This window comes from Tympanuchus pallidicinctus, unplaced genomic scaffold, assembly GCF_026119805.1.
Source record: "Tympanuchus pallidicinctus isolate F22 unplaced genomic scaffold, pur_lepc_1.0 scaffold4, whole genome shotgun sequence".
Lineage (NCBI taxonomy): Eukaryota > Metazoa > Chordata > Aves > Galliformes > Phasianidae > Tympanuchus > Tympanuchus pallidicinctus.
The window spans coordinates 10130644-10153203 of record NW_026294758.1 but is presented as its reverse complement, the minus strand read 5'-3'; the positions used below and the strand labels follow the sequence as shown (position 1 = coordinate 10153203).

Sequence of the window (22560 nt, the reverse complement as noted above, 5' to 3'; positions counted from 1 at the left end):
GACAGTGATGGACAGAGGTCAGCAGCCCCAGGTCTGGCTCACTGGGTTACCTGGCCAGGCAGCAGCATAGCCACAACCATAGCTCAGCACAACTCAGGCAGAGAGGATCCAAGGACTGAACTGGTACCTGGTCTGATAGAGTCTATATGAGTGGGAGTGAGGATGGGAGGCTTGTGTGAGGCTGGCTAGAGCTATTAAGGCCTGTTAATGCTGTCAGGTATTTAATACCGAAGATGTCGGTATTTAATACCAAAGAAAGCCTGCATCCTTATGCTACTGTATTTCTCCTGTCTATTATTATCCCTCTGGGAGGCATCAGAGCCTCAGAGATGTTCTTACGGGGGTCATCTCTGAGAAGTTTCAGTAACTGGAATCCGTACTTTCCACAAAGTTTCTTGACAACTTCAAACATAAAGCAGAGGGCTTCTGTTCTGCTGGTGGTTTATCATACCTGATGAATAATATGCAATGACAGTTATGCCCACAAAAGCCTCTCAATTAAGTGAGCCAGATACTCCTTCAAAAGCCTATTGTTCCCTGAGGCCTATGAGGAACTGCTGAAGTTCCAAGTGCATAAAGCTGTTCAGAAAAATGGAACCTATTTCATGTGTATATTTGATCTATACTAATTTAACCTTTTGAGAAGGTGATAGTTTGTGCTATGACTAACAGTAATCAGGAGGCAGAGCAGCTCGAAGGATGCTTTACACCTCTGGATCACTAGATCAGAACTAACTCACCCCAGGTCAAGTGTGAAACTGAAACTTACCTGACATGTTTTGGTGGCCAACGTGAAAGGAGCAGAAGGTGTTCCAGCTCTGACCAGGGCCCTCTTGGTAGGCTCTGCAGGCCAAACAGTGAGCAATCAGCTCTTGATTTGTTGTCCCATCCTCAGGATAATTTCTTGAGGTCAAGTTTGCAAAAGCACAGTGTCAAAGCAGGGGAATAAATCTGCTGTTCTGTTATTCTTTTGACTGTGATCTTTAACCAGATAAATGTAAGATTTCATCCTCTTTCTGAAAGAGAGCTTTATTTTTCAGATATACCAACTTCCATTTCAAGATGCTTTTGTTCGATGTCCTTTATATACTTCCTTTAGAAGTGAATGCACTGATCTCTCCTACAAGTTTTACAGTTTCCAAAACCAGTTTTTTTGTACAAGTGAAACTTCAGTATTGCATGTACTAAAGCCAGTGTCGTACACAAGTCTTAAACTGTGACAGACTACTTTAAAATAATCACCCAAATATGCTTTTCATTTGAAAAAACTACTTGAATAATTTTTTTCTCAAGGAGTGAATCACTTACAGTGCCACTAACAGTAAGCAGTTGTGGTAATCAAAAATTAATTACAGCAGTCCTGTGATTTGTGGATTTGGATCTGTGGTCCTTTTAGAAAGTGATCAGGCATTTAGACGCTAGTATCAGCATTTATTCCCAATTGATTCAGCTATTCCGAAAATATTACACCCCCAAAACCAAATGGTATTTCATGATAATCATCAAAGAATCAATAGAAAGGCCTGGGCTGAGAAGGATGTCAAGGGTCATCTAGTTTCAAACGCCCTGCTGTCTACGTTTCAGAAGCCTGTCAGAGGAAGCTACGGATTAAAAGCATGGGTTAAAAATCACTTGCAGTTTTGCAAGAGGAATGTGTACCAACTGCAGTAATTGCACTAGTCGGTATACACGACATTAGCATCAGCAGGGGCGGCGGGCGGCGCTTTTGAGGATGGCCGGGGGCTGCAGGGGCTGCGCGGCTGGCACACCGCCGACCGACAGGGGGCGCCGCCGAGAGGGGTCGCCGCCTGTCGGGGGGCGCCGCCGCACCCCCACCAATCGGCGCGGGCTGCGTGAGGGCGGGCCCGGCGGCCATCGCGGCGTCCCCCCCCCACCCGCGCGCGGCTGCCGGCGATGCTGGGTTGGCGCCGCGCTGCCGTCTCTCTGCTGCCGCTGCTGAATCGGGCCGGGTGGCGGCGGTCCGCGGCCGCCATGTCCTCGCTGCTGGTCGGCCAGCCGCAGTACGCCTGGCTGCGGGAGCTGGGCCTGCAGGAAGACAACCCGGGCGTGTACAATGGGCGCTGGGGCGGCGGCGGCCAGGTGAGGTCAGGGAAAGGATGGGCAGCGTGGGAGGGAGGGGAGAGCGCGGCTGCTGGGCGGATGTCTGCCCGGATCCGTGTGCGGCCTCTTGTCTGTCGCCTGACGCTGTCCTTCTGTTCTAGGTGGTGACCACGTACTGTCCTGCGAACAACCAGCCCATCGCCAGAGTGCGGCAGGTAGGAGAGCAGGCTGTGTCCGCTTGTGTCCGTCTGTGTCCTGTGAGAGGATATAAATCTCTGGGAGCGATCTTTCGTAGTGCGGCCTTTCCATGAGGTGCTCTGTGCTCGAGCTGGGCACAAAGGCTTTTCTATGGAGTTTTCTTTGGGGTTTCAGTATTCCTAACTTTCTCTTTGACTTGCTTCTTCATGCAGGCTAGTTTGGAGGATTATGAAGAAACAGTGAGGAAGGCTAAGGAGGCATGGAAAGTCTGGGCTGATGTAAGTTATCAGTTACATGGCCTTTGTGTTTTTAATTGTGTCTCTGGCAGTTAGAGGCTGTTACATTGCCCTGTTGGTTGGAGATGTAAAAGCGCGATCGTGCCACATATGTTTCAGAAAAGCAAAGATCTGTAGTGAGGGCCAGCCTCAAATGTAGACCTGCACAGCTGGCATTCATAACCACTAAGCACAAAAATAAGCATGTTGACTTCTGAGAAATGCTTGTTTCAAGAAACCTGGCGTGTTTACCCAAGTTAGTGCCCGTAAGCTATCGCCAGCAGATCTGCTGAAGTTCTGAAATCTTATAAGCAAGGAATTACCCTCTTAGATGTATATTGAAGATCACATTTAGTATGCTTTCTCCCGTGAGAGTTCTGCAGGGTATTTGGATTTCGAACTCCTGGAGATAACCTTGCTTTTGTGGTGTGAGTAAACCTGCTGGTTTTGACTGTGTGTTTTTGACCATACTTTGAATCCTGATTATTCACAGAACTGCTATTATTCCAAAACTTTTCTGTTACGTTGCTGTATCAGTCTGCTGTTTCCCCATAGGAAGCTTTAGTTGTCTTGTCCCTGTGCAAGCATCTGTTTTTTGCTTGTTTTTACAGACACTGGAATTTCTTTGATATAACTGAATTTGTAAGGTGTCAAGCATTCTGTTGTATTCCTAACCAGAAGAGAGCAAAAACTTGGGAAATACCACAGCTTCTTTGAGATATCTTAAAACATTGTTTTGTTACAATTTGTAATATTAGTGAGTAGGTGCCAGCTTATAATCTGAAAGCAATTTAATGCATAATCTCTGTGAGGTAGGAAGAAACTTGTCATAAAACTGTGTGATAAAAATGAGCAAGTTAGCATGTCTTGGGAAGAGAGTGAAAAATTACTACAATCAGTGATCTCTTGCTGCAGGCATAGAAAGTGAACATAATATAGAAGAAGTTACAGATGTTCAATTTCAAATGTATTCTTTTTTTTTTCTAGATCCCTGCACCTAAGCGTGGAGAAATAGTACGACAGATTGGTGATGCCCTGAGACAAAAAATCAAAGCTCTCGGAAGCTTGGTAAAGTATTTTAGGAAGCAGGGGTGTAAAGTGGTCAAAACTCTTTTGCGATGGTCTTAACATACTCTGCATTACTAATCTTAATGGCTGTTAAAATGCTGTTAGTTCTGTTAACTTGCTTAAAAGATTTTAGATGTAATGTGTAAAAAAGCATTCTAACATTGCATACTGAAAATGAAAATGATTTTTTGCATTTTTAGTGGGGATAAAAAAAAAGTGTAATTCATTTTGAGCCTGTACACGGGCAAGGGAAGAATGTTATAACTGCTGCCATGCTGTTTTCTCATTGTACCTGATCTGTTGCTCCCTGTTGTGTACTAAAAATGTCCTGAAAAAGACTTCCCTCTGATACAGAGCTTCTAACCTTGAGCTCTTTTCTGGTGATCTGTAGGGTTTTGAGAATTGAGATGTGGAGGTATAAGGCTTCAGAAGGTGATATAGTTTTAATGAGATCTTCTTCCACTGCTGTGTCAGATAGAAAGGTAGAAGGACCATTCCTTTAAGACACTATTTGGTGGCTAGGGAAGAAAAGAGTCCAAGGGGGGACCTTGCTGCTATCCTTTTACAGTTCTCACCTATATGTGCTGCTGTTCAGAAATGGCTGTCCTTGAATAACTTCATGTAGGTAAGCTCATATTGTTAGCCTACAGGCTCTTCCTTCTATCTTGAGCTGTCCAGGCATCCTGTTCTGAGTGTGCTCAAATTCTAAACAGCTATCTAGCAAATGTGTTACATGAGCTCGTGTCCTCACTTCTTTAATGGCTCCCTGTTCTTTAGGTTGAAGCAGAAGTCAGATGTGGAGTTCCCTGTGAGCAGAGTAGCCTAGCAAGTTTTTGGGACAACAGGCACCGTAGAAATACCTATGAATGTGTTTAGTCAGCTCTGTCTTAATCTTTGCTTTTTCAAAGTACAATCCTCAGCTTCAAGTGGTAGGTGATATTTGTGTAAAGTTGCTTGTATCCTAATATCACTGTAAAATAAAATGGGAGTGAACAGGGGACTTCTCAGTTCATACGAGTGAATTTCAGATATCAGCATACTCATTGGCAGTCTGGTTGCTGTGTACATACAGCATGTTTTTAACAGAGGGCCATAGTTTAGGAAAAGATATTAAACAGGTTGCTGAAAGACTGAAGATGTGCATTCATTTTCAGCAGTGTTTGAAAACTGAATCTTGCATAGTTGCTTTGAGATGCTGTAAAAATGAGTTGTTTGCTCATGAAAAATTTAAATGACTGTGTTGTTGTGGGGTAGTTATCCCTCTTTTCCAATTTACTCCACATTGTATTAAAAATGTATGCAAATGTCCTGACTGAAAAGAAATGTTCTTTAACCCCAAGCTGCGAGATTCATTACTGTTGAATAATTCTCTCATTAGATTTTTTTTTTTTAATTTAATTTTCTCTGTTATTTTCCTTTATTAATTTCCTCCTTCTGTATGAGAATGTGACTCCTTTATCTGTTGTGTTGTTTCTTTAAGCTTTGAATAACTCAGGTAGAATTGAATGTCTTATATTGAAAAAGTCTATATTGAATTTTACTTGGTGTGCATATATGCCTGGTAGTAGTAGGAGAGAAAATGTATTGGAAATTGATGTGTATTAAAAATATGTGTATATCTTGTTATTGATATTTTCAGGTCTCATTGGAAATGGGAAAGATTTATGTTGAGGGTGTTGGGGAAGTGCAGGAGTATGTTGATGTCTGCGACTATGCTGTTGGTTTGTCCCGAATGATTGGTGGACCTGTTTTGCCTTCAGAAAGTATGTGTTCTGTTTTTTTCTTCACCCTTGTTTCAACTTCTGGTTTTCATGTTAGTGGAAGGATGAGGATGTACTGCACTGAAATCTCTGTGCTTGAGTTATTTATCAAGCATGTTGCCTATAAGTAGATGTGCACAGTAGTGCCACCTAATGAAGTATCTGTCCTATGGCATGCATCAGGAGAGGCAATTTTTCCTCCATGAAGCATTATATTCTCTCTGCCATCTCTGTAGTAGAGGTGCTGGAGGAAAGCATGTAAAAATTTTGTCAGTATAAAAATGTGAAGTATAAAAATGTGAAGCCTTTTGTCAGCTGTTACTGAGCAACCAACATTCTATTAACTGAGTAGTTAAAATGACAAATTTTCTCACTATCATTAGTTTTTTTTCCCCACAATCTAGCTAATCTTGCTGCAGTAAGCTGCAGAGCCCTTGTAATACAGCTCTCTACAAGCTAGTGCTCTGATAGACAGAGGAATAGTGACAGGCCCCCTCCTCACAGCATCTTATGCATTCATTGAATGGATACAAATCATGGTATGTTCTGTCTTTTCCTTCAGGATCTGGTCATGCTCTTATAGAGCAGTGGAATCCTGTTGGGTTAGTGGGAATCATCACAGCCTTTAACTTCCCTGTGGCAGTGTATGGGTGGAACAGTGCAATTGCAATGATCTGTGGAAATGCTTGTCTCTGGTAAGGCACAGCTGCCCAGCATGATGTAGCAGTATTTTAAAATTGCAGAACTCTTTTCTCATGCATGTAACTGTTACCATATTTCAAGTGTTTCCACATATTTGATTCTATTTCATGTAGGGCTAATTTCTGTTTTTTGTAAGGTATGTGAGCCAAAAAGTGCAATTTTTTTTTTTTTTTTTTTTTTTTGTAACCTTGTTAATGTCTTTCATGAGGTTTTGAGATCCAGACCCATTCAGGATTTAGTCAAATGGCAAATTGGTGGAAACGTAAATTGAGGCTTAGCAACATTGATAGTAACAGAAAATCAGTATTTTTCAGAACAGGTAGAGATAAAATTAAGGATCTTAATAATAACTTTGCTTTCTCCCCACTCCTGCTTCTCTTCCATCTGTCTGCTTCATTATAATGTCTGGCAACGTCTCCAGTTCACACTGAGCTCATCAGCTCTAAATGCTCAGTGCTGTACAGAAGCATTTGACTTCTTGCCTTAACATGCATCTGACAACCTGCTTAAGCATGCTGTATTTGACAGACTGTAATAACTGCATAATTAAACTATTTTTCATTTGAAAAATTGAAAACAATGTCTTTTTTTTTTTTTTTTTTTTCCAGGAAAGGTGCTCCCACAACTTCTCTCACAAGCGTAGCTGTTACAAAGTGAGTTCTGGTTCCTTGCTTTCTGTTTTCCTTTTTAAACAAACTGTTTTATGGGTGAGATAGTGTTTAGTGTGAGAACTTCTTTTCCCTTGTAACATGTAATGTAATAATACACAGTGTATATTGCTTGTTACCTATACTGTTGCCCTTTTTTTTTTTTCTGGATCTAGTTTTGTGCTTCCACTGAGGAACATCTAGCTGTGTTGTTTGCTTTGCTGTAGAAGATGAATAGCTTGTAAAATTCAGCTATCCTATCCTTAATCTCTCATATTTCTGAATCATCCATTTCTTTTGAAGCCCAACATCAGCACTTGGTTATGTTTTTTTTCATTTTTTGAGGATGGCAAATTCTTTTGGTTGGCTCTATAGACCTATCTCCTGAAGATATGTTTGCACAGTCGTTATTATCCAGAACTAGTAACATCATTGCATGTCTTTCCAGGTTCAGAACTCATTCCTGATAGAAAGGAGAACACTGACAAATAAATGTCATAGTGATACTTGCTCTAGAGTTATTGCTACTTTCCTTACTATGCTGGCATTTTAAGTGTGTATCTGCTGCATGATGCAAAGAAGTTTTATGCAAAATATAAATGACTCCTTTAAAATGACTAACTTTATAGTCTTGTAACTTTAATGTGGACTTAAGAACATGGCCCCAGACTAGTTGCAAGTATTATATCTGACTAGGGTGATCAAGAAAAACAAGAAGGGCTTCTTTAAGTATATTAATAACAAAAGGAAGTCTAGGGAAAATGTGGGTGTGTGGGTGTGCTGCTGAACAAGATGGGTGCCTCAGTAGTGGAGGACACGTAGAAGGCAGTTCCTAAATGCCTCCTTGCTTCAGTGTTGTTATATTGTTATTGTTAAGACTGACCCACAGTAATCTCAGATTTTGGGGGTAAGAGAGAGAACCTGAAGAAGGGAAGACTTCCCCTTGGTGGAGCAGGATTTGGTCAGAGATCATCCAGGCAAACTCAACGTGTATACATCCTTGTGCCATGATGGGATGCGCCTATTGGTGATGAGAGAGCTGGCAGAAGTGATCACTGAACCAATTTCTATAATCTTTGAAAGGTCATGGAGAACAGGAGAGGTGTGAGGACTGAGGAGAGACAGCCAATGTCTCTCCAGCCTTCATAAAGAGCAAAAGGAAAGACTCTGGAAACTACAGACCACTCAGCTTCATCTCTGTCTCTGGGAAAGTGATGGAACAATTTATTATGGATGTCATCTCCAAGCAAGTGGAAGAAAATAAGGTTTTCAGGAGTAGTCAGCACTAAGGGGAAATCATGCTTGACCAACCTGGTGGAATTCTGTGGGTAGATGAGGGGAAAGCAGTGGATGCTGTTAACCTTGACATAAGCAAGGCTTTTGACCCTGTCTCCTGTAACATCCTTGTAGGTAAGCTTAGAAAGCTGAGATCTATGAGTATACAGTGAGGGTAGACTGAGATCTGGGTGACTCGGAGGGTTGTAATGAGTGGTGCAGAATCTGTTTAGAGGCCTGTAGCTAGCAGAGTGTTCTCCAGGGATCAGTACTGCATCTGGTCTTTAACATCTTCATCAGTTACCTGAAGAAAGGGATAGAGTGCACCCTCAGCAAGCTTGCTGACGTTGCAAAGCAGAGAGTAGTGGCTGGCACACCAGAAGGCAGTGCTGCTATTTAGCAAGACCTGGACAGGCTGGAGAGTTGAGCAGAGAGGAACCTGATGAAATTGAATAAGGTCAAATGTAGAATCCTGCATCTGGGGAGAATATACTCATGCATGAGTATAGGTTAGGGGCTGACTTTCTGGAAGGGTGCTCTATGGAGAAGGATCTGTGTGTTCTGGTGGACAACAGGTTGTCTGTGAGCCAGTGGTGTGCCTTTGTGGCTAAGAAGTCCAGTGGTATCCTGAGAGGATAAAAAGGAGGATGGGCAGCAGGTCCGGCGAGGTGATTCCTTCCCCTCTATTCTGCTTTTGGTGAGGCCACATCTGGAGTACTGTGTCCAGTTGCAGGCTCCTCAGCTCAAGAAAGATGGGGAGCTACCAGAGAGATTGCAATGGAGAGCCACAAAGATGATTAGGAGCCAGGAATTTTTCCCCTGTGCAAAAAGTCTGAGATGCCTGGGACTGTTTAGCTTGGAGAAGACTGAGGGAAGATCTTATCAATGCTTATGAATATGTAAAAGGTAGAAGTCGAGTGGATGGGGCCAGGCTCTTTTTCGTGGTGCCCCGTGAGAGGACGAGGCTTCAACTGGAACAGAGGAGGTTTTGTATGAAGTTGAGAAAAAAAAATTCTTTACTGTGGGGCTGACAGAGCGCTGGAGAGATTGTGGAGCCTCGTTCTCTAGAGACATTCAAGACCCACCTGGACTGTTTCTTGTGCAGCCTACTTTGAGGGGTGGACTAGGTGGTCTCCACAGACTCTTTCCAGCTCCAGTAATTCTGTGATTTTTAAGTAACTTCTTGAAGTTATGTAAACATCTCTTTCTAATGATGAAAGATTGTAGGGACAAGGTTTTTATACAATGCTCTAATGCTTCTCTGTGCCAGTTATGTGGATGCATAGGGAATGTATTTTCAGGTGTTTTTCTGCCTGAACAATGATTGTAACATGCTTGAGTATTTATTGTATAAACTGTCTGCGAGACTGTTGCTTTAAAAAAAGAAAATAATGGTAATGTGAGGCTCTCTCATGTGTCTTTAATAGCTCATTGCCTATTATATGCACCCATTGGATAACTGAATTTTTTATGTTTTTGATTTTAGGATAATTGCCAAGGTCTTGGAGGATAACAAGATGCCTGGAGCTGTCTGTTCTTTGGTCTGTGGTGGAGCAGACATTGGGTAGGTAATGTTTCTTGTGTTTTGTGAGTATGTATCTAATGTAAACATACTATGTATTCCAGCTTGCTATTGTGACTTTAGCTACTAACAAGTAACTTACCAGACATTCAAGTTAAGTGAAGAAATGAAGAAATGTGGGTCAGTTTCCGTTCTACTGCATGTGGTTACACCCAAAAATATGGCCTACATAAAATTTCACTCATCTTACTCTTTTTTTGATTTATTTTTTTTAGACCATCAGTTTTTCAGACCATTTGTAGAAAAGAATGATTCCCCATGTTTCATGCTTACACTAAGCTGCGCAGCTGTGCATGGATGTGTAACATTGCTTGGAGGCCATGAAATGTATAAATTTCTCCTACAAATGCATAGCTCAGCATTTCAAGAGAAGTGATATCAAAATAGATGATAGCTATTAAAGTTGTAGGGGATGCTTGTCTTCTTAGGGAACGGAACAATGGAAACTGATCACACTGTGTTCTTTGGCATGTATTTAATTGTACAGGTGATGCACTTATTATGTGGCATGAAGCAGGGCAGGGGAGCAGTCTTGTCCCTCTTCTCTGAGAGATAAGAAGCTTTCCTGATGGCTTTTCAGTCGTTCACGAAATGTTTGGTTTACGTGGGAGGTGTGAGCAGCTTTTCCAGCAGTTTACTCTTTCTGTAAATGTGGTGGCATGTCCTGTTGTGCAGGACAGCAATGGCGAGAGATGGGAGAATGGACCTGCTGTCTTTCACTGGCAGCACGGAAGTGGGCAAGCAGGTAGCGCTCATGGTTCAGGAGAGATTCGGTGAGTGGGAGTCTTTTCTTTCTCTTTTTGTGGTTGGGAAAGGTAGGGTAAACCTCGTAGGATTTTAAAATACAACTTGTTTCACCTATCTCCTGTTTTAACATTTTTTCATCTTGATGAAGGTAAGATGAGGAAGCACCTCAGATGTAGCTATTGCTTTTTCTTCTGCTTCAGTCACAATTCAGTCATTGCTTTTTTTCCCCCAAGATTTCCACAAACCCATTTTACTGTAGTTAATTTGAAATAAGTTCTTGTGACTGTCTTACAGAGACTGACAGATGACAGTTTTTTGGCAAATCCATTCATGAAAAAATATCCCTTCACCTCTACTCCTAATAAATATAGGAGAAAATGTAGGACCTTTGAAATATGTCTTCAAATACCTACAATAAAAATTGCATAGGTGTGAAACCATGCACAGTTGCAGGATTCTAAGTTTTTAGTTTTAAAAAGAATATATTGTGGACAAGATTGTCCTGATTGCCAAAAAGAATTCAGAATAGATTGCAAACTTTCATTCATAAGAAGATGGTGATTCCTTCTTTTAGTTTTGAGATAAAGCAGTTGCTAGGGAAATAATTAAGACTGCTGAAGTGTTAATTTATTCATTTTTGTATGCACAGCACCTCCTAATCTTCATCTGCCTCGTATTGTTTATTCTGCAGCTTGTTTTGCTTCCTTCTTTTCCTTTCTACTGCAATTTTACCTCATTTTTTTAAGCTTTTTTCTTTTCCAGCTGTTCTCCAGGTTGTCATCCTTCACAGTCTGTTATAGATGCAGTATCCAATGTAATTTACTCCTCTGGCTAGTGCAGTTTGTTGACAGTGATGCCTAAAAATTTCTGTCCAGAAAATAAAGTGGAATGAAATCTAAATTCAGTTACTGATGACTTTGCTGAAATGCATACTGAATAGATGTACAACTCATGTAATTTTTGTATGTCTTTATTAGGCCGAAGTCTGCTGGAACTGGGAGGAAACAATGCCATCATTGGTAATATACAGTGTAGAAATTTAGTCCCCTGAACATTATTTGAAACTTAGTATACATATGTTTGTAACAAATTGCTCTTTTTTTTCTTTTTTTCTTTCAGTGGAGCTTAAAAAGTGCTCAGTAGAACATTTTTGTGTGTTTTTATAATCTTCTTCTGTCTTAGGTGTTGCTGAGGGGGCAGTGATTCAGGATAAAATTGAGAGTTCAAGATGTTACTAGTTTTGTGTTGAATGGCATGGGATTGTGAACAGTGCTGCTAATAAAATTTGACTTTAGGATATGAACACTTGGGCACAGTTTTTAACACTGCAGAGTAAAAGAACGTGTGCATACGTATGCACAGACCTATGAGTGACACCGATGATAGTATTTGACCACTTAAAGTCTTTGGAAGTAGAGCACGTAGGTATTCATTTCAATAGCCTGTTTCACAGGTTTAAGTGATTTAGATCATGTTCTGATTAACAGGCAAAAATAAAATAAATACTGTAAAAATGAACATTAGAAAGAAAGAAAATAGAAACCACCTGAATGCCTGAATTGCCGTTCATATTTTTTATTAATGCCTTTTCCTTCACCTTTCTTGTGATTTGAACCAATATAATTGCCTGTCTAGAATATTAAGCACTTTCAAAAATCCAGTTTGAGTAGTCTATTTTTTTTTTCTTGTATACAATAGCATGAGCTTTCTGTACAGTTAGTGAAGAATGTTTATTTTTTTCTTATAAAAGTCCATTTTTTTTTCTGAAGTTGACTTTGAATGAAGACTTAAACTTTACTTGCTTGGACTTTGAGTCAGATTTGTCTCCCCCAAATTCCCCCAAATTCTGTGGGTCTAGTTAAACTGAGTGATATTTTCAGAATCCTCTGGGTCTTACGTTTACTTGCCTTAGTTTAAATATTTCCATGTCTTCTAGCCACAGATTTCTTCAGCTTATTTTCATCTCACATTTACATTGAGTAGCTGTGCATTGTAGCTACTATTTTCTTCTGTGCCACCTGCATACACTTCTCTTCATGCTACTACACTTTTCATGGAGGGAGGATGGAGAAGGGCAAGAAATTAATTGTCCTTTATTAAGTTAAAATGAAGCTGAGTTTGTTTGCAAGCTTTGTCGTGAAAGGCTCTATACAGTAGTTCAAAGATCTGTTTATGTCCAATTGTATGTGTCTTTAGTTCAGGTGTGTAAGGATGGAAATTTTGAGGTGTTTTTGTACATGTCATTTTGAAAGCAATGCCTCCGACTTATGTCCATGGAAACTGTAACAAAGAGCTCAGTAACACTATTTGGTAGAGCAGATTCTCAGGTACAATGTAGTCAACACCATTAGCTATGCATTTTTGCCAGCAATGAACAGGTGCCTGCATGCCATGCTCATACAGATATGCACCAGTGGAGGTTGAGCCCGTTTCTCAGCTGTTCTGACTGCATAGCTGCTAGGAAAATGTTGCTCATGCAGTTTCTTTTATCTGCCCAATCAAATGGAAGTAAGAAGACATGAAATCCAGACTGTGCAGGGGGTGTGAGGACAGTCCAGCTGAGTGTCATTTGGCTCCGTGGGGCATGGCATTGACATGTTTCTAGAGAAGGGTTGTCTTCTCTGCTCTATCTGTAGAAGTTTGAGCTGTCCTCCTAGTGTTGTGTTGTAGCAGTCACAGTGGATGATTTGACAGTGTTCCAAGAAACCCAGGAGGGTCACTTTTTTTCTGACCCAAAAGATAGTCTGAACACATTACCCACTGAGGGCTGTATATTGAACTTTGATGGGGAATTCATGCTTCACTATTTCGTGGACTTCCATTTTGACTATAGTTTGTAGTGGTGAAACTACATTTCATCTCTGGTAGTAATGTGAGCCAGGAAGTTGTTACCATCAGCTTTGCATTGGTTCAGTAGATCCTGATAAACCTGCGTACCTTGTTCCTCCTGTTCCTGTTATTTGTGGCATCCCCCTGGTGCAAACATTGTGATATTCATCATCATTTCCAACACACTGAAGCTGATACTCAGCTCTGTACACAACTCCCTGATTGTAATTCACTGATTGGTGCAAATGAGTTGTTTGAGATGCTCTTCATTTTGTGGTGTGACAGCTGTGCACGACTGTCCTGTACATGGTGTGTCTTGGCACTGTCTCCACTGCTGAAACACACCACCCACTGCCTCACTGTGGTAACATTAACTGTTTGGTCTCCATGAATGTTCAGCAAGTGTTGAGTGTCACTGGGTGCAATTTCTATCTCACAGAGGGATTCATTTACACATTTGTTTTATATTCACTTCCATATCAGGTGCTGTTTTATCCAACTGCCCCTCTGCTGCCATCTGCCTCATGGCAACAAGATGTAGTGGACTTACTGTGGGAAGGTTCAGTCCCTACTGCCATACCACTGCCAACATGGGTCAACACAGTGAAACAAGAGGCATTACTTTCTGAGCAGCTTTTGTGTGCACTCATGTGCTGTGCTGTCGCTGCTATTCTTCATACTTCTGGAGTGGCTTGCTAGAATTTATTGCATATCATTTAGTGTCTTAAATCTAGCAAATTTAGGGAGCCTTCAGCACTTAAACACCATTTTGCACCTTTTCTTTATTAACATACTGATGTTTAACTTCTGTTAAGTGTTTGAAGATGCAGACCTGAACCTAGTCATCCCCTCTACTCTGTTTGCTGCTGTGGGAACAGCGGGTCAGCGATGCACAACTGCCAGAAGACTGGTGTGTAAATCTTAACTGAACTGGTTTGGATAGATCTGACTTCAAAAATTAATTCTAAATTAGCTCAGGAAATTCCTGTTGGTGACTTATATTATGGAGAATAAGAAATATTTGCTAGGTGTTTTTTATTCTCTCTGATATCGGTGTGGTGACAGAAAAAGAAGATACCTGTAGTTCGTCACTGTAATTCTAGCGCCAGAGGGCTTCTGTGAATGTGTTTCTCACATGGTCCTAAAACTCAGAAAAATAATGCTCATGTTTTCTTTGTTTCCACTTTTGATGCCAGAACTTAAAATTGATTGTGGCTGGTTCAGGTTTTTGTTTGTGGAATTTCAGAAGAGCAAGGATGCATGTGTCTCCTGATGTTTTTGTCCCACTTTTTCAAACCGGCCATTTTGAAGAAGTGTAGAAGTATTACAGTGTCAGCATGCATCTGCATAGTCTTTTCATATTTGTGTTGATCAGATGCATTTTTGTCATAAAGGCTGTAGCTTTACTTTATTGCTGTAATTTGAGGAATGACTGCAAATTTGTCCACTTACGATAAAACATTATGATTACTCTGTGGAATAATCATAAATCTCCAGTGGAGTTACTTTAAAATGGGTTTTTGCACCTTTGTTTCTTTTAAATCTTCACGATTTGCTTTCTTGGTGGTGCTCCTGTTTTCAAACTTTCTACTGTATTCATTTAAGCTCAGTATTTGCCAAATATGAGCAGCACTACCTCTACACTTCCTTTGGCAGTCTTCAAAGTGCAGTAGTAGTTCAAAAGGAATGACATAGGCTTTGCTGGCTTACAGTCTTCTTACCATGTTTTGTTTAGTTCCTCCATGAAAGCATCCATGATGAGGTGGTGGAGAAGCTTGCGAAGGCCTACGCCCAGGTCCGCATCGGTGATCCGTGGGACTGTAAGTAGCAGTTTCCAACTCATGGGTTTAGGAGGCATTTGAGTTTGCACCTTTCTGTTTAAGTTCTAAAGTATAGGTCAAAGATACCTAATTTTAGCAGTTTACCAGAGAATAGATATAGCTAGTTTTGTGCAGAATACAAGCCCTGAAGGGGAGATAAAGAATCCTGTCATCACTGTTCATCTCGGGCAGATTAAATAGTTACTCATCAAATTTTGTAAGAATGTTATTAAAAGTTTCAGTTTTCCTGAAATAATGTATTTGGGTTTTTCTTTAGCTGACACTCTGTACGGTCCCCTTCATACTAAAGAAGCAGTGAAGATGTTTCTTGATGCAGTAGAACAAGCGAAACAACAAGGTGGCTCTGTGGTCTATGGCGGAAAGGTGAGTTACTTTTATTTTCCTTTCTGCAGTTAATTTTCCAGGGAAAAACAATACACTAGCATTGTGGCTTAGGCCAAGATTGTGTTTTCAGTTTATGTCATCAATTATGGGATGTCAGTCAGTCACGAAATGTCCAAATTGGAGTCCTGTGCTTACAGTAAAGATAGGCTTATATAGAATACCAAGAAATGGCTATGAGTTTTCAGCACTGCACTTTTTCCTGCACTACTCTTCCATCTCAGAGGATGGTGAAAATACTGACAGCAATGTAAATGGTGACTGTGGGGCACATAACAAAGAAAAATTGCTGTTCTTGAACAGTGAATTGGGTTCACTGTATCAAACTTTGAGAAATGCTGAAGATTCAAAGTCTCTGACACATCTTCATTATTTGCCTGAAGTTGCTTCCTTTTTATTTCCATGGGAATGACAACAAATACAAAGAACATACTAACACTGTTTGATAGATCAAACGCTCACCTACAAAACCCTATTTTTCTACATATTCAACACCATTATCTATGCATTTTCAGCAGTGATGAACAAGAGCCTGCGTGCAACACCTGTTGAAGTCTGCACCAGCAGAGGTGACCTGCTGTCACCACTGCTAAAATGCACCACCTACTGCCTCACTGTGCTGACATCCACCGTTTGGTCAATATAAGCATTCAGCAAGTGTTAATGAATGTTGTGGGTGCCATTTTTTTCTGCAAGGAGAAATTCAGTTCCACAGTTTTGCTTCATACACATTTCCATGTCAGACTGTTTCATCAGTCTGCCCCCCCTCCCTGCTGCCATCTGTCTCATGGCAAGAAAACATACTGTAATATTGGTGGGAAGGTTCAGTATCTACTGCCATATCACTGTCATCCACCGTTGATGTCGTGTACCAACATTATAAAATAGAAGGCATTACTTTCAGTGCAGATTTCATATGTGATGTTAATTGATTAAGAATTGTTGTTTTTACAGACACCTCATGGTTCCTGCTGCCTTCAAATTTCTAGTTGACTCACTGATCAGTTTTAAAGACAGAGAAAGTAACCTCTTTTTTCAGTTGGTAGACTTGGAGATTTAAATACTTATTTAGCAAACTAAGTTATACTTCTGTATATTAAACATGTAAATAAGTAAATTCCAGGTTATCTACTCAGATGATCTGAACTGCAAGCTCTGATTGATAGGTACAAGTACAGTGATAAAACTATGAAGGATTCCCTTCCTGCACAAGTACTAGGCGGGATGCTAGATTGGCTGCACTTACTCAGTTCTTTTCTTTTGTATTTTGAAGGTTATAAATCGCCCTGGAAACTATGTTGAACCAACCATTGTGATTGGCCTTGCCCATAACGCACCCATTGTCCACACAGAGACATTTGCTCCCATACTGTATGTGCTGAAATTTAAGGTAAAATAGCAAAGTGATTTGTGCCCGGTGTCAGGGATTTCAGGAGAGCATTTTCTGATGCATGTTGTCTATATGCAGTTTTCTTGACAGTTGGAGAAGCTGTTGTTCTGCACTGTAATGGCATATCTCATCACATAGCTACATTTATGCATGTTCTGTGAAGAGCACTGATGTTGAGCTAAGTCTGTGCAGGAACAGATCTTCTCATTTATGTCAGCCTGCTTTATAGCAAGTTTTGTCTTTCTCTGAAGTGGTGAGGGTATCCTATCCTTGATTTGTTACACATGTATTTGCAAAGTGGTATTCTGTTTATTTGTATTACACTTGTAATATACTGGAATTTTCTTAACACTGCTTTTTTTAATTACTTTAAATAGATGTGCTTCAACTATTGTCATTCCTTCTTTCTAGGAGGAAGAGGAGGTTTTTGCTTGGAATAATGAAGTAAAACAAGGTCTTTCCAGCAGCATCTTTACCAGGGATTTGGGAAGGATTTTTCGCTGGCTTGGGTATAATTCAGAATAATTTTTTACATTATTAAAACTTAAGATTACTGTATTTTGTTTTGTTTTTATTCCTACATATGGTGCTAGCTGAACATTGCTTAGCTCTTATTTTATGGAGCGAGTCTTTGCTGATCCTGATCAGTAGCTGCCTTATCTTTGTCCACAGACCAAAGGGATCTGACTGTGGCATTGTGAATGTCAACATCCCAACGAGTGGGGCAGAGATCGGTGGTGCTTTCGGTACGTTACTTTCAGTGTATGCTTCTTCTTTCTTTAAACAGTGAAATCTCTAGTGCCAGATCTAGTGACTTGATGTTATTATTGAGGTTTCATTTTTCAGTGACTCTTCATTTGTCTAATTATTAGCTTTTCGTGAAAAGAAAAGCTTCAGCTAGAGACCAAATTAAAGCATTAAAGTAAAACTAGTGTAACTTGGATCTCATCTTATTTTTTCAAGGCTTTAATCAATCCATCTAAATAACTAATCTGAAGAAAGGAATGAAGTTAATTTGAATTGCAATGCTGTAGCCAAAAATGAGAAAAATGGCTAGAGGTAGTCGGGGTCCATCTTGTAAAAATATTTGTGTTTGATTTTTGAGTACTGCACTTATCTTTGTTTCTTTCATTAGGGAATAGGAACTCGGAGGTATGCTCAAAACGTGTTTAGGGACATGGCTGAGTGGAAAACTGTCTAAATCTAAGTTTTATTTAAAACAGTCTTGAACACATTTTTTGCATATGTTTGCATATGCACACAAAAACTGAAGCATAGAGTGCTTTGTGAGAACTTCCCAAGATTTTTGTCTCATTTATTTTTTGGTATACTAAAGAAAGTGGAGGAAGGAAGAATTGATATTCAACTGATCATTTGAACAGTGTAAGAACCAGCACATTCTGGTGCAGTCGCCTCATGTTTAAAGAAAATATCTTTAGAACAACATCCTCTGTCACCAGCATGGTGAGATTTTCAATTTCAAGCAGGTGGTTTTTGAGTCAAGAAGGGAAGAGAGAACTAACTGTGTGAGTTGTATGTAGTGGTGGCTTGGTAATTTATTTCAGGCTTAGAACAAAGGATAGGGAAGTTTATTCCATGAGTTTTTACAGTTGTTGATCCTCCTTGAGTTAATCCAGGTTCCTGTGCTCAAAAAAAAATGTTGTGTTTCCATTTATAATCTTTTTCCTACAGGTGGTGAGAAGCATACTGGTGGAGGAAGAGAATCTGGAAGTGATTCATGGAAGCTTTATATGAAAAGGTCAACATGGTAAAACAAATTTTTCTTTTCAAACAAATATAAAATTACATACAGACTTTGCTAAAGCCCAAAACAATTCTCTGACTACAGGATGTTATTTTCACTAAATGTGAGAAAAATTGCACTTTTATATGATTATCTTTCTTATCATGTAAGAAATTATGTCTGTGTTCCCAATAGAGAATGATTTCATTAAACATTTCTTCATTCACTATTTAAGATGAACATGTGCTTTTACAGAGCAGGGTGGTTTATGTGATCTGGAAACATAAATTACTCTTTAAACATTGTTTTTTGCTTTATAATGTTCTTTCTTTTACCTCTTGCCTGATGTTAATGTTAGCAAAAAATGAGATAACTGAAACTTTTCAGAAAATACATGAAGAGGAACCACGGAGAGAGGGGCCAGTTTTGCCTGTGTGTGTGTGACTTACTGAAGTGTTGGATGTCTCTCTATGAATCTTGTGAAGGGTATCTTCTAGCAGTCAGGCACTGCTGTTCCTTCTTGCCATTTCCTGCCTTTCCTGTGCTGACTTGGTTACCATGCAGCTGGTCAGAAGCTGTGTACATAGGAAGGAGGCTGCATAACCCATCTCACTGATCTCTCTAAATAATTTTTTCTCTTCCAGTACAATCAACTACAGCAAGGATTTACCTTTGGCTCAAGGAATCAAGTTTCAGTAACAACCTCGTGAATGCTGTGCCAGGAACTCTCCTAACATTTCAAAACCATGTACCTTCTAATACTCACGGTGAGGAAAATGATCTGAAATTCAGCTACTACAGTGCTAATTCTGTCAGCAAATCAGATTCTCTAAAAAACTGTATAACTTCTGATGTTTGAAATCACTACTTCATCTTCAAATATGGAAACCAGAATGTTTGGGAAGAAGGGGAAGTGACTGGAGTTAATAAACTTGAATTGAGGTGGCCTAGATAATCTTCTGTTGCCTTATCACTGTCCTTTAATGTCTCTCTCCCTTGCCTCCTTACTATTTCCTGTTATTTTTCCATTTGGTAGATCTGTGCTTCAAACTACAAAACGCTGAGTTTTGTACAGATAAGTAGTGCTGGGGGGGTGGGCAGTACGGGACTGTTTCTCAATGCATAAATAAACTTACATTTTGTGAAATCTCTTGGGCTACTAAGTGTTTTTGCTTTTTGTTTTGGAGCAGGAGCATTCAGCAGGCTGGCCGTTTTCACACACTGAGCTGACAGTTGGGAGAAGTGTCGCTAGGCTAAATGAACCACTTCAGTTTTCCTGCCTCCTTCAGAAAGAGAACTTTAACTCCATACGCTGGGAGATTACAGATAGGATCAAGAATTACTGCAGCCTTTTCTAGCCATCCCTACAGCTAGAATTCAGAGTTGGTTGTCAGGGCCCTTGTGACACCCTGGGGTCAAACAAACCGAAGAACCTGATACGCAGTGAGGGGGAATACTCCTTGAGCAGGGATTCTCTGGGGAAATGTTTATGTCATGTTTCAAATTATTTTTCTCATGGAGACTGAAAGTTATGCCCACGGGGAACTCAGCTGGGAACTTTGGTTTGGAATGCAAGACAAGAAGAGCCATAGCACTTCCAGGCTGATTCTATCCACTGAGTAACTTCAGAGATATTTTTATCTGTTACTTCTGGAAATTTTTTTTTTCCACTTTGTGGAAACTTGCTGTGACAGACTATCTGTAAACATAAGAAAAAACATTTATTTTGGACTTAAATTCTAGAACTTCTAATTGGGCTTTAGATTTACCTCTATTCTAGAATTTGACAGCAGCATTGTCCAAACTCTCCAAAAGAACCAACACACCCAATACTGCCCAGTCTTTCACATCACAATAGCTACTGTTTTAAAACAGCATTTTGAATTTTATAAGCTGTGTTTCAGAAAGTTTTGAATAGCATTTCTTGAAGAATAGAGAGTAGGCAAAGTTCTTTTTCTCACTGCTGTGGTTTATCTAGGCGGTGTCTGAGCAGCGCAGTCAGTCGCTCACTGCCCCTGTTCCCAAGGGGTGAGAGAATTGGGGAAAAAAATAAGTAGAACTTGTAGGTTGAGATAAGAATATTTACTACTATAGGAAAAAAAGGAAAAGGGTAACAGTTAGGACTATATGTGTGTATGTGTGCCTATGAATGTGTTTAACAAGTGATGCACAAGCAATTGACCACCACTCCCCAACAATGCCCAGAGAGCACTTGAGCAATGGAAGAGAAAAAGATGAATTTCCACCCCCTTCAAAACTCCTTCCCCATGATGTCATATGGTATGGAATATCCCTTTGGCCAGTGTAAGTCAGCTGTCCCAGCTCTGTTCCCTCGCAGCTCCTTTCGCCCTTTGCTATGTATGGCCTTGGCTCTGCATGACACTGCTTAGCAGTGACTATAAACACTGCTCTGTTGCCAAAATTGTTGATAAAACATTGCATCATACCAGATATTCTCAAGAAGGCAATTCTGTCTCAGCTGAAACTAAGATACCTACTGAAGTTCACAAGTCTCTTACAGCTGGATGAAAAGATCTGCAGTATTTGGGCTTGGACGTTTAACTATGAGACAAATTTCAAAAAAACAATGTTACGTATTTGCACATATGAAAAGCTGACAGATCATCAGCAGACAAAACTCAATTTTAATTTCTCTAAAAATAGCACAAATTGTACAAGCTGTATTCTTTAACACATTCTGTGACAGTGGAAGTCTCAATGAAAATCTCTTAACAACAGAGATTTAGATTGAATGTCAGGGGGAAATTCTTTACTGAGAGTGGTGAGGTGCTGGAACAGCTGCCCAGAGAGGCTGTGGATGCCCGGTCCCTGGAGGTGTTCAAGGCCAGGTTGGATGGGGCCCTGGGCAGCCTGGGCTGGTATTAAATGGGGAGGTTGGTGGCCCTGCCTGTGGCAGAGGGGTTGGAGCTTCATGAGGTGCCTTGAGGTGCCTTGCAACCCTGGCCATTCTGTGATTCTGTGATTAGATTCTAAAAATAAAAATGAATGCAAAAAAACACCACAGGAACATGATCATGAGGGTGACTGAGCGTTACAGCAATCATGCTAAATTATTTTCAAAGTTTAATTTGAAGTTTTGATCTAACTATTCTTAATAAAACCATCTTTTGAATAGCTTTGCAGAGGACTCTCAGCTTCGAATACTTTTTTAAGTACTTCTGCATATCATAAATAACCCCGCTGTATGCACTTTATGTGGACAGATAACAGATTCTCTCTCTAGGTAGGTTGTGATTTCAGACTAACTTGTGCTGAGTGTACAAATTATGATTCCATAGACCATGATACCTGTATTGACATTTGACTTCTACTATGGCAATGCAACCGATAATGGTAACATTTAATCTGCTCTCCAAGCAATTTATGTCTTGGAGCTACTGCATGCAACATAATAGAACTTGCAGTTATAATACAAATTCTCCATGGTTGCAAAAAGTTAATTACCATTTAAGTGTGTAACACCAGTGAATAACAAGTGTTAAATGACACACGATCAATAATTTATTCATTAGCACAGTATTGCTTACTGTGCAATTATATTGATGGAACATTGTTGCAAGTAACTTTCTTTTTGCAATATTATTTTTAACTGAAGAAAAACACAAACTGCAATTTTTACTTTTGAACATACACAGCAGCTGCCTATTTTAGTGAATGTTAAAAACTTGGAACTGCAGGCTGTGAACTGCTGCTTCTCCTCTGTTTTATTGCATCCTATCACGGTTTCTAAAAGCAGAGGAAGTAGCGGATTGCTGGCACTGGAACCAGGTAATGCTATTTGTCAATAGTAGACTGCTAATTGGATTTTGCAAATAGCAGCTGAATGTGTTATTTACAGCAGTGTGATACACACTTGTGTCTGTTCTCTATGTTGAAGAGAACACAAACTTTTAAGACTTACCTATGAGCAAGTGTCTTAATCACAGAAAGTAAAATGTTTGAATAGAAGTCATGGAAGGGCAAGGACTTTTACAATGCCTTGTATTTGGTATTTCCTACCTGAGGAAAGCATGCTGTAACTTGTTATATGTCTAAGGTT

General features: G+C 40.1%; 1 protein-coding gene across 1 annotated transcript; it reads left to right on the top strand.

The window, feature by feature from the left end:
* The first annotated feature begins 1880 nt into the window (after positions 1 to 1880).
* On the top strand, positions 1881 to 19455 carry ALDH7A1 (aldehyde dehydrogenase 7 family member A1). Its single transcript, XM_052700600.1, has 18 exons — positions 1881 to 2100; positions 2223 to 2276; positions 2472 to 2537; positions 3522 to 3602; positions 5242 to 5365; positions 5925 to 6057; positions 6673 to 6717; positions 9473 to 9550; positions 10244 to 10341; positions 11293 to 11334; positions 13960 to 14054; positions 14880 to 14964; positions 15242 to 15348; positions 16640 to 16756; positions 17168 to 17265; positions 17429 to 17502; positions 18449 to 18524; positions 19145 to 19455. Exons 1-18 carry the CDS (start codon positions 1915 to 1917, stop codon positions 19197 to 19199), a joined length of 1614 nt encoding a protein of 537 aa, XP_052556560.1. The 5' UTR covers positions 1881 to 1914; the 3' UTR covers positions 19200 to 19455.
* Positions 19456 to 22560: the final 3105 nt, after the last annotated feature.